Raw genomic sequence first — 12,553 nt, 5'->3', positions numbered from 1 at the left:
CAGTGTAAAGATACTGGGCAACGTTGTGATATGAATGTGAACTGTGCAAGATCTCTCTATATGGGACCTACCATTCCTCGTGATATTTGTAGAATAATCCAATCCTTAAAAAATACAAATAGTGTTGGATATGACAACATACGCACTAAAGCAGTCAAGGAAGTTGCACAGATAATATCTGTTCCCCTTAGTCACATTGTTAATGTAAGTATTGTAACTGGAACATATCCTGATAAGTTAAAACCTGTTATTGTGAACCCATTATATAAGAAAGGAGATGACACGTGCATTTCAAATCATATACCAATAGCTTTATCATCGATTTTTTCTAAAATTGTAGAGAAAGTAATGCATAAGTCGCTTTACAATTATTTGGAAAAGTATAAGCTGTTTGCTCCTGAGCAGAAAGGCTTTCGCAAGGGTAAAACTATTAATATGGCAGTATATGAATTGATTCATCATATAATGGAAAGTATGGATAAGCGTAATCATATTTGTGCTATCTATATGGATATGACCAAAGCTTTTGATTATGTCGACCATTCAATTCTTTTGAAAAAACTGGCTGCGTATGGGGTGCGCGGAAATGTGCTTGACCTTTTTAAATCATATTTAAGTGATAGAGACCAGTATACAGAGGTCACACAAATCTGTTTAGATACTAAGCAGCAAAGAACTTATAGATCTGAAAAGCGGAAAATAATGTACGGTGTACCCCAAGGTAGCGTGCTAGGCCCATTACTGTTTTTACTTTATAATAATGATCTACCCCCAGTACATCAACCACCCAATGGTGCTATTTGCGGATGATAGTACAATAATAATTAAATGTAGTAATGTTGATAATTATGAATCTGAAATTAATGGTACTATTGCTAATATAATCAAGTGGCTTAATATGAATAATTTGTTGATTAACCTTAAAAAACAAAGATTATGCACTTTTATCAGCGTAAACACCTGCAATACACTATGAAAGGAAAAATATTGATTCTGTCTGTTACTATGTATTACAAAGTTTTTGGATACAGATAGATAATCGTTTAACAGTGAAACCCCATACTGATGAAATATGTCAGAAACTGAATAAATATGTCTATGCCCTGTATACACTTGCCAAGCAGGCGAGTCCTCATGCAGTTTTAATGGCATACCATGGCTTAGTGGCGTCAACATTACGTTTAAGTACGTTACGGCATTATTTTTTGGGGTAACTCGACAAATAGAGAATCAGTTTTCAGGGCACAGAAGAGATGTAGGTATTAGAGCTATGCGCGGTCTCAAACCTACTGATAGTTGAATGCCACACTTTAAAGACAAAAAATCTTGACAGTGCCATCTCTTTTTATCTTTAAATGTGTTATATTTGTATTAAATAACCCGATTTTTTTTTTAAATGTAATGATGTTTCTGGGAGAACTTTAAGAACACAGTATAACCAAAACATTTGCACCATTCGTGCTAAGGCAGCGTTAATGCGTAAGAGTGTATATTCTTTAGCTGGTAAAATTTATAATAAAATCCCGATATGCATAAAGCAGCTGCCAATGTCGAGGCTGAAGCAGGAATTACTGACATTGCTAATAATCCGTTTCTACTATTCAATTTCTGTTTATTTACATGATAATTTAAATGCTTTTAATAATTATTATTAACAAATTTAAATAATAATGATAATGATGATATTATATAATAATAACACGAGTAGAACGTCGAGGTAAATATTACCCGTGCGTGTGTGTTAGCGTGATAAGTCCCTGTGCGTGGTATTTTGACTATGAGTGAAAATCACGAAAGTTTAAGACATTATAATATTCAGTTTGTTATTTCATAATTTTCAGTTCAGGAGTCTTGTAACGTCTGTCAAATGGGCATTGAACCAATGGAAAATTGATTATAAAAAGACAGATACTAAGGAAAGGTATTCTGTAACCTGCGACTTTGGGTCGTTAGCCGTTGGGCATTACAATCAACCCAAGATACCCATATTCAAGGTCAGGAGATTTTGAAGGTAAAATAAAATCATGTATAAAGTTTTAGAGTTTTTTTTTTGCTTCAGACCTTGTTCTAGTGATCGACACTGTTGTGGTGTCTGGCAACACTAATAAAAAAGAAAGTTTTGGTTTGTGTATGGACCATTTTGAGTCAGAGCTAAATAAAAGATGTCGGTGATAAATGAGAAATAAAAGAAGAATTACTGGAAATACTGTTTTATTTAATGCAAGAAACATAACATGGTGGCAGCGGAAAAGAAAAGCGAGTCAAGTGCCCGTCAGTCATTAAATTAAGAAGAAAATGGATGCTCAAATGCAAATAATCAAGCCTTTAGATTGGGATAGCCCTGATGTGGTACAGTCCTGGATCAAATGGAAACAGTTGTTCAAAAATTTCATGATTGCTATGCAATATGATAAAGAAAAAGAAGAAGAGAGAAAGATCGCAATTCTTTTACATTTTATGGGTGAACAATGCCTGGATGTATACAACTCATTTGAAGCGAAAAACACGAAAACCTATGATTTGACACTTGAAGCATTTGATAATTATTTTATTCCAAAGAAAAACTTAACGGTGGAGCGACACAAATTCTTCACACAAGCACAAGCTGAGGATTCCTTAGATGTTTTTCTCACCAAATTAAAAAAGTTGGCGTCAAGATGCGAGTTTGGCACCCTGAAAGATTCATTGATAAGAGACATATTTATATGCAACATGGACAAACGCCACTCTAATATAAGGCAAAAACTTTTATCTGAGAATGACATAGATCTGGACAAAATGGTAACTATTTACAAATCTATGGAATTGTCCTCCGTAAATAATTACTACCTAGAAAAGGAGCAAGTACAACAGGTAATGGCAGTAAGATCAAGTCAAATACAGCAAGCAAGAAATATGAAAAACACCTTTGATCATACAAGAGCTTTGAACATCAATATGCCAAGAAATCAATCAAGATTCCCACAGAGACAGTCAACTTGCATGCGTTGTGGGCAGATACACAACTACAGATGTCCGGCTTATGGAGTCCAATGCAATAAGTGTTCTAAAATAGGTCACTTTTCCAAACTATGCAGGACACCAATAAATAACATTGAAACAGATGAGTACCATAACGCAAGAGGTAATCAAACAAATTATTTAAGTAGTGAAGATTTATTCATAGGCAACTTAGAAATATATGAAAATAATGTGTCTGTGTCGGCTGTAGACTCAAATGACTGGTTAATTGATGTAAAAATAAATGACAACAATGTCTCATTCCTAATTGATACTGGCGCTAAAGCAAATTGTATATCATATAAACAGTTTTGCCAACTTAAATTGTCACAAGACATCTTAGAGTCATGTTCTGCTAATTTGATTGCTTACAATGGTAATAAAATACCAATAAAAGGAAGCTGTGTTTTAAAATGTATAATAAATAAACAGGAGTACAAAATTAAATTTATAGTGGTAAACATTTCATGTCAATCAATATTGGGTGCAAAAACATGTAGTGAGATAGGCATTGTTACAAGAATTTTTAGCAATGAGTGTCATAATCAGTCAAGTGAAATGGAAACGCTATTAAATGATTATAAAATTGTTTTTCAGGGCCTGGGTTGTTTACCGCACAAGTGTCATCTGACAGTTAAGGAAGATGTGCAACCGAAAATTGATGCACAGCGCAGAGTTCCATTTTCACTACAGGACAGACTTAAAGAAGAACTGGATCGGATGACTATGCTTAGTGTAATAGAACCGGTTTCCAAGCCAACAGACTGGGTTAGCTCAATAGTATTAGTTGAAAAACCAAACAAAAATTAAGAATTTGCTTAGATCCGAGAAATCTGAATGAAGCAATACAGAGGTCACATTTTCCACTACCCACTATAGAAGATATTAGATATAAATTAAACGGTGCAAAAATATTCTCTCATTTGGATGCATACTCTGGATTCTGGATGATTCCTTTAGATGAAAGTAGTTCGGATCTATGCACATTCAATACTCCTTATGGAAGGTATAAATATTTGCGTTTACCTTATGGTCTCACTTGTTCGACAGAAATCTTCAGCAAAATACTCATAGAGTCATTTTCTGATATACCAAACGTGATTCTATATGTAGATGACATATTAATTTATGCTTCAGATGAAAAAAGTCATAATAAAACTCTAAAAAAAGTTTTTGAAAGGGCACAGTCTATTAATTTAAAATTCAACAAAGAAAAATGCATTTTTGCTCAAAGAAAAATAAAATTCTTAGGTCATGTATTTAGCGCAGAAGGTATGTGTCCTGACTATGATAAAATAAAAGCAGTTCAAGAAATGCCAACTCCTGATTGTCAAAAAAGTCTTCAAAGATTTTTAGGTGTCATAAACTATCTAGGTAGCTATATAAAAAATCTTTCATATGAGACTGAAACATTAAGAAACTTGCTAAAAAAAGATACCCAGTGGATATGGGATGCAAACCATGATAAAGCGTTTCAAAGATTAAAAGAATTAATTACAAAAGCTCCAGTCTTATGTCATTATGACAATACCAAGCCTTTGACATTAAGTGTTGACAGTTCGTCCAAAGCATTAGGTGCTGTACTTTTACAATCTCATCATCCAATAGCTTATGCATCTAAAACTTTGACCGACTGTCAAATAAGATATGCCCAGATTGAAAAAGAACTTTTTGCCATTTTATTTGGGTGTCAAAAATTTCATCAATATGTATATGGGAGAAGAATTGAGGTTGAAACTGATCATAAGCCGTTGGTTTCTTTATTTAGTAAACCACTATGTCAAGTACCTAGCAGACTGCAAAGAATGATGCTTACCTTGCAACTGTATGATATAAATGTTACATATGTTCCGGGAACAAAACTATATATTCCAGATACACTTTCAAGGGCAGCATTACCAGAAAGTGAAGAACATACTATTGATAAAGACCTAACAATTCATGCCAATATGTTTAAAACATCACTTGCAGTATCAGAATCAAAATTACAATTGATAAAAAAAGAAACTGGTAATGATATATCATTACAAAAATTAATAGATTATTTTGTTAATGGTTGGCCAAAATACAAACATGAAACAGATCTGTCTGTGAGAGCGTATTGGAGTTATAGAGCGGAAATTCATGTAGTTGATGGCATAGTTTTCAAGAACACCAGTTTAATAGTTCCGTTGTCAATGCGCAAAGAAATGTTGCAACAAATTCATGCAAGCCATGCAGGTCTGTCTAGAAGTAAAAATTTAGCCAGAGGTGTTCTATTTTGGCCTTCCATGAATAAAGACATAGAACAAATAGTTGAAAATTGCATGATATGCTTAAAATATAAACCTGCTAATGCCAGTGAGAAATTAATAGTTTCTGACACTCCGTCATGTCCCTGGGAGAAAGTAGGAGCTGATTTGCTTCAGTTCAAAGACAAAAAATATCTGGTCATTATAGATTATTATTCAAAATACATTGAATTGGCGCTATTAAACACTGGCACATCAGCAAAACATGTGATTATCCATTGCAAATCAGTTTTTGCTCGTCATGGTATTCCGTTAAAACTTATGACAGACAATGGACCTCCATTTGATTCCAAAGAATTTAGTAAATTTTGTCAAGAATGGGATATAGAGCATATAACCTCGAGTCCTCATTTTCCAAAGTCAAATGGTCAGTCAGAATCAGCGGTTAAGATAGTAAAAAAGATACTGGAAAAAGCATTTGAAGAAAATAAAGATCCTTATTTAGCTCTTTTACATTATAGATGTAATGAAAAAGAATATATGAAGTCACCAGCTGAGTTACTTATGTCTAGAAAATTGAGATCAAATTTGCCTATATCTAAAGAACTACTAAAGCCAAAAATAGTTACAGGGGAAAAGGTAGAGAGCATGATGAATAAACACAAACAAAGTTATAAAAAATACTATGACAAACATGCAAAAGATTTGCCAAAATTAAAAGAAAATGACTCTATAATGTACAAGAAAATGCCAGATAAAAAATGGGAGCCAGGTATAGTGAAAGAGGCTTTGCAAAACTGTCCAAGATCATATATTATTCAGTCAAAAGAAGGGGTATTGTATAGAAGAAATCGTCAACATCTGTTACTAAGAAATAATAAAAAGTCAGATCATTACAGGGATGAGAATTTCAGTCCGTTTAGAAAGGAGAATGTCAGTCAAAAATCCAATAATATAAATAATAACAGTCAGTCTTTAACTATGTCAGTACCCATGTCAAGTCTATTCATAAAATTGTGCGTACCTAAACCCAGTCTGAACAGGTCAAGAGTCAACAGTCTATCCGATTCAGAATCTCATCATGATAATTATTGTAGTCTGTCAGAACAGTCAGATGATGCTTGTGGTGATACAAACAATTTAGAAAATAATTCAATTAATAATCTTGAAAATTGTAATCGAAATATTACTACAGAGGTTGTACCAAGCAACATAACTACAAACTCTAATGATTGTAATAGTGAAAATAACAGTTCAATTGGTATTGTCAATGATGATGTCCCATCTACGTACTATGTTACTAGAGCAGGGCGTATTGTAAAACCAAATAAAAAATATGATTAGAAATGTCCGAAATATTAGATAGTAAATATTTCTTTTAAAAAAAAAGGAGGATGTTGTGGTGTCTGGCAACACTAATAAAAAAGAAAGTTTTGGTTTGTGTATGGACCATTTTGAGTGAGAGCTAAATAAAAGATGTCGGTGATAAATGAGAAATAAAAGAAGAATTACTGGAAATACTGTTTTATTTAATGCAAGAAACATAACAGACACCAAAGGGTCCAATCGGGCCCCCTTTTGGTCTCATCGTATCTCTGTCAAAGTACCTACTTTATTTTTTAAACGTTAAAATTGACCCTTGACCTTTTGCTCGATCTTTATAAAGGAAATCAGGGTTTTCTGACGGGTATAATATCGCTAAAGGTATAATATGGTTAAAGTCGTGGTTTCACTTCACGGTAGATGCAAGCCGCTTCCAACCGACGCAAGTGGAGGTCTATGGGAGAGGCCTATGTCCAACAGTGGATGTCCTATGACATATGATTAATGATGATGATGATAATGAAAGGATAGACTTGTTCTCATGTTCGTTGTTTGAATTCACTAAAGTAACTTTTTATGTATTATTTTATTGTAATATTATAGTAGTATAGAAGGTCACTTTATGTCAACTTTTAGTTAAGCTTATTTCTATATATTAAATTGTATAATATGTTGGTACGCTATCGCATTATCGCGATGTCCTGTAATGATGGTGTAATGTTTTATTAAATAAATAAATAAATGTTTGTGTGTGTGTGTGTGTGTGTGTGTGTGATGATGATAATATGCTAGACGGCGTTAGTACGTACCTCCTCTGTGGGGTAACATTTTTTTTTTATATATTTGCCGCATATTCGTACGGAACCATACACTGCTAGTGGCCCATACGCACTTAGATGGGTTTTTGACATTTCAGGTGAAATAATCCACGTCCAGAAATACAAGGACCCAGAAAAGTACCGGAACCGCAGAGTCCTGTTAATTGGAGCTGGACCTTCAGGGCTCGATCTAGCCATCCACTTGACTAATGTGACGTCACGACTGGTGCATAGCCATCACTTACACTATAGACAACCAAAATTTGGACTGAACTATGTGAAGAAACCGGATGTGGAGATGTTCTTAAAGAATGGGGTTGTGTTTAAAGATGGTTGTTTTGAGGAGGTGGACGATGTTATATTATGCACAGGTAATTTATACCAGAGAGGTCTTAATCTTAAATAATTGATTGATTTAGAGTAATTTAAACGTTAGGTCCACATCAATGAATACCTTTGACTTTGCTACTCTACAACTACATGGATACTGTGGTAGTGTTTTATTTATTTATGCTACAAAATGTTTTTAATTAATCACCCAGTAAAAAATACGTTTTTTACCACAACAAATGGCGATTAAAACACTTTAGGGACCCATCCACTCTCCTATTAATTGCTAAAAGCAGGCCTTGCATCATAACACCTTGATAACGACCCAGTTCACAGAGACTACCCAGCTTTAAAATTGCATCGCACTAGCGTTTTATAATTGAAATATCTCGTCAATTTAATGACCTTTTTGTATTTTAGTCGCACAATTGAGCATTCATTCATTGATGCGTCAAAACTTACCCATTTTCATTACTTTCTCGTACAGGTTACGAATTTAATCTAAGCTTCTTGGACAAGAGCTGTGAGTTGAATGCGACGACTAGACACGTAGTGCCGGTTTATCAGCACATGGTTAATATCCGGAAGCCTTCGATGATGATTTTGGGGCTGGCTACACCAAGCATCACCAGGATTTTGGATGCCCAGGTAAAGAGCTTCACACGAATTTGAGAAGTTTCAAATTTCAAATTCATCCAGTTAAAAAAAATGGTTCAGAAAGCAAATCTTTGCCGTTCTGGCTCTTGGTGGTTTTGTTACCGTAGTTGTAATCATTGACAAAACAAAACATTTACTTAAGTATATTTTTATAATTGGAATAGGCGGAGTATGCAGTAGCGTTGATCGCTGGCAAATTCCAGCTGCCCTCGCAAGCTGACATGATGCAGTCCTGGCTAAAGCACGTGACTGCACTGTATGCTGAGGGTCGGAAGATTGACGATGCCAACTTATTGTTTAATGATATGGTAAGTAAAGGGTCTAAGACATCGGGTACACCCATATTCTGATATCTGTTCTTAAGTATTTAGTTCTGTCAGTTTTCTCGACTTACCTAGCAACCTGTATGGTGAAAAACTTAAGTAAATGACCTGATGTAGGTATGTAGTAGTGCACAGAATTAATATGGAGCTTAGTCATTTATTTCTAGAATTTGGACCATCAATTTGTTTAAATATATTTGTATATGTCACGTTACTACACAACAGGTCATTTAAGTTTTTCACCTATACTATACCTGCGTGCGGCTCGGGTGGATAAAGATATTTCGGGTGAAATTACGCGTTTTATGCATTTGTTGTTAAGTCTATTTGGTTTTTGTTCCAGGACCAATATTTCGCAAATATTGCCAAAGAAGCTGGAATAACACGCGTGGCTCCCGTGCTGACGATAATCAGAGACTACGATGCGAATTATCGTTTAGAAGACTTGTTGAATTACCGTGACTTCAACTATGAAGTGCTTGATCAGTACAACTACAAGAGGTGGTACGAGCCTAGTAACAGAAGCTGTGATATTAATATTTAATTTTTTTAAATTATAATTGTGTTGACAGATTGTTTTTCAAAAATAAATTTGTTTAGGTTTTTCAATTCCTAGATTATGTTTTTTTTCTCTCTAGACTTGATGACAAATGCAGACGAGGATCAGGTAAAGTGATTTCGATTGTAAAACGTCTTTATCTTTTTGTTATTTTTTTTAGCCTATACAAGGCGTTAATTAAATAACTGAAAACCGCAGACACCCCAAAAATATATTTTAATTTTCAGTCAGTTGATTGCATTTATTTTTGAATACCATCATTATTTTATAAAGATATTCGTGTGTTTTGCTAAGTCAGAAATTCTACTTTATTTCTAACTCTACACTTATAATTTGTATTTTGTCAGTTGCGCTTTGAAGTTTTTAGAAGAAAATCACACATTGAAAGCAAAACGGCCAGTATTAAATTATCGAAATAGTATGCAACCTCGATAAAATATTTAATTGGCGCATGTTGCAGTCGTAACTTGTAGACTGGGCGCAATAGAAAAGGGATTTTAAAACACAAACACAACCTAATTTAAAACATAGTGTAATCGATTCTACTCTCGATTCTGAGCAAACTACTTTCTGGTTTTCAGTTATTTAATTAACACCTTGTATACATTATCAGAGTGAACTCTATAATATATTATATTATAATATGTTTTTGTAGCCCCTCACCTCTCCGTTATAATAGCGTTAGCATTTATAGGAACCCATCTATTTTCGGAGCTAGTAGACGTTGTGGAACGTTGATAACTATTATCAATGCACTTTTTGAGATCCGACAGTTAGCCTATAACGTATATGGTTAGAGTTAGAAGAGTTTTTAACACCTGGACGCTCCGATATGGTACTATTAATTTAGTAGGCACGACTAGAAGACATGAAAAACGCATGGTGGTTAGATATGACTATTATGAAAGTATAAAAGTTTAAAACTTTTGCAGAACACTTTTTCTCGTGGAGAACTTTGATTTCATTGATTAAGTATTTTCTCAAGGATGAAGTCTAGATAAACCACGTTCTAGATTATCAGACATTTGATGTGCACCAAGGTTAAGATATTTTTGAGTAATGAATCTGCACGATAGATGCTAAGTGCACACCCACACTTGTAATAGTGACAGTTGACGTATTTTCGATGTAGATCAGCTGATATTGACAATCTTCATGTGATTGATAGGTAGGTTTTCCTGTAAAAGGACTAACGTCACATTGTGACTATAAGGTAAAGGCAACGGATTTAATAAGAATCTGTCCTGGCACGCCTAAAGGAATACGGTGATGACGATGAGGTATAAAGAAAGGTTACACCGAACTGAAACGATTACTTTGCTCACCCGCGACCTTAAAGGTATTAAAGGTTTTTTTTTAGGTCTCGGATGAGGAAAGTAATTGTTTTAATTCGTCGATATCGTTTTCCGCAATGTGGCACCCGATTCAATAAATTATTAAAAGGTTACATCGATAAAGCGGTTAAATAAAATTATGAAAAAAAAATGATACCTCATATACCTAAGGTGGGGATGAGATTTTTTCTCGTCTAAATTCATAGCATGGGTGGCTGGGGTATCGTCAGAGATGGCGCTACCCAGGCGACGTGGGTTGCATGCAGCATGTGGTCTCGCAGTTTAAGGGTCCTCGTGCACCGATTCTTGCTTTTTGCTCGTTTAAAAATCCGTCATTTAATATGTGGTGTGCTATCATATATGGCCTTGCAAAATGTATCTTGCCCACGACAAATTCAGGCCCTGTGCCGTTGGCTATCGTTGGATGGGTCTTTCAAAATCATGAGTAGGTTTGCTATTTAAGACCTTTTTGATTTAGAGATTTTTTTGTAAAGTATTAAGCTATAAACTGCTATTTTTTTTATTAGAGTCGAGTGTACTGCAGCATGTCCAGGTGCTCACTAGTAATTTGCACATGACCGTTTCTATGTCGTGAAAGTGCGTGTTGACAGTTCCAATGCTTACATATATACGATGTACTTACTTAGTTACAAGAGGTTTTGTTATTGAATTAAAGGGTGATTCTGTGCTATTTGTTTTTTTTCATACGGTAGGGAGAAAACGAGCAGGCGGGTCACCTCACCTGATGTAAAGCAATCACAGCCGCCTATGGAAATCCATAACATAAGTTGAGTTACGGAGGTGTCGCCGGCCTTTTGAGAAAGGAGTTGAGTAAAGGAGAACTCGTTTTTTGAAGATTCCTAAGTTGTACCGGTCACCGTGCGATCTAATCGTAGGATATTAATTATTTTATTATTCCAAACAGCGATCATCCTGTATTTCTTATCACACTTGCACGTTACATAATAATGTTTATATATTTTCGTTCACTCATGCAACCCGATCGTGACTTTGACAATGAAACCGTCTATAAGAACGTCATAATTTGAACAAGTACTTAGGACTCGGTGATTTTTTTTCAGCTGTGCACGTCATTTGTCTTGGTTCAGACGTGTAAGGATTGGGAAGTTGTTAGAAAAATAATTTAATTTTTAAAGCTCATTTCCTTAAAGGGTTCAATTATGGTGAGTTTACATATAATATTAAAATGATGTACTAGATATTTTATTTATTCTAAATTGTTTTTTGTATTAACGTTTTGAAATGGAACAATTTTAATTGATATTGATTATTAACTTTTGTAGGTCTCATTGATACAAAAGACCTACAGTCTTTTCTTTTATTTGATTCTTTATATTAACTCTTTTTTTTCAATTAAATTTAACTAACCCTGTCCGAGGTGTGGTACTTTAGTCTAAACTGTTTTTTAAGTAATATTTTTATAAGTGCATTACTTAAAAGTTTTTCATTTTAAGTTAAATAATTTTATTCACATACCATTCATAGAAAACATAGGTATAAGCGCGTTTGTGCACTAAAACTTAAGATCAGACGCATTGTATTCCCAGAAACTAATTAACTTTTATTATTAACATATTAGAACAAAACACAGAACTATAGAGTCTGTGTGATCGGAGCTGGAGTGGCCGGACTATCTTCAGCAAGATATTTGAAGCAGGAAGGCATTAGTTTCACAGTTTTGGAATGTACCCAATACGTCGGCGGTACTTGGCGATATGACCCCAGAGTTGGCTACGATGAGAATGGTCTATTATTGCATACTAGCATGTATAAACACTTAAGGTATGCCTAAATTTTTTGACGCTTATTGCCATTTAAAGGATAGCTGTGGTTTTATTTACAAAAACCCTTCTGGAAATTCACAAATACCTACCTACAAAATTACGACTCTACATTAGTCTACATACCCATCTCATTTATTTAGTCGCTTCATTAAGCTGCTGTGAAAAATTGCTCG

General features: G+C 34.5%; 3 protein-coding genes and 1 long non-coding RNA gene across 4 annotated transcripts in view; all 4 read left to right on the top strand.

The window, feature by feature from the left end:
* Nucleotides 1-12,553, top strand: part of LOC141432711 (senecionine N-oxygenase-like) — a 41,475-nt gene that overhangs the window by 16,757 nt on the left and 12,165 nt on the right. The window lies entirely within an intron of this gene.
* On the top strand, nt 2,088-3,800 carry LOC141432709 (uncharacterized). Its single transcript, XM_074094442.1, has 2 exons — nt 2,088-3,124; nt 3,598-3,800. Exons 1-2 carry the CDS (start codon nt 2,296-2,298, stop codon nt 3,636-3,638), a joined length of 870 nt encoding a protein of 289 aa, XP_073950543.1. The 5' UTR covers nt 2,088-2,295; the 3' UTR covers nt 3,639-3,800.
* Nucleotides 5,271-9,226, top strand: LOC141432918 (senecionine N-oxygenase-like). Its single transcript, XM_074094751.1, has 5 exons — nt 5,271-6,003; nt 7,471-7,743; nt 8,190-8,350; nt 8,524-8,667; nt 9,026-9,226. The coding sequence occupies exons 1-5, from the start codon at nt 5,271-5,273 to the stop codon at nt 9,224-9,226; spliced, it is 1,512 nt and encodes a 503-aa protein (XP_073950852.1).
* LOC141432712 (uncharacterized) lies at nt 11,642-12,378 on the top strand. The gene is made up of 2 exons (XR_012451857.1): nt 11,642-11,759; nt 12,176-12,378. It is a non-coding gene; the product is annotated as an uncharacterized lncRNA (long non-coding RNA).

Source organism: Choristoneura fumiferana, chromosome 11, assembly GCF_025370935.1.
Source record: "Choristoneura fumiferana chromosome 11, NRCan_CFum_1, whole genome shotgun sequence".
NCBI lineage: Eukaryota > Metazoa > Arthropoda > Insecta > Lepidoptera > Tortricidae > Choristoneura > Choristoneura fumiferana.
The sequence above is the reverse complement of the archived record's forward strand: the minus strand, read 5'-3'. Positions and strand labels throughout refer to the sequence as shown.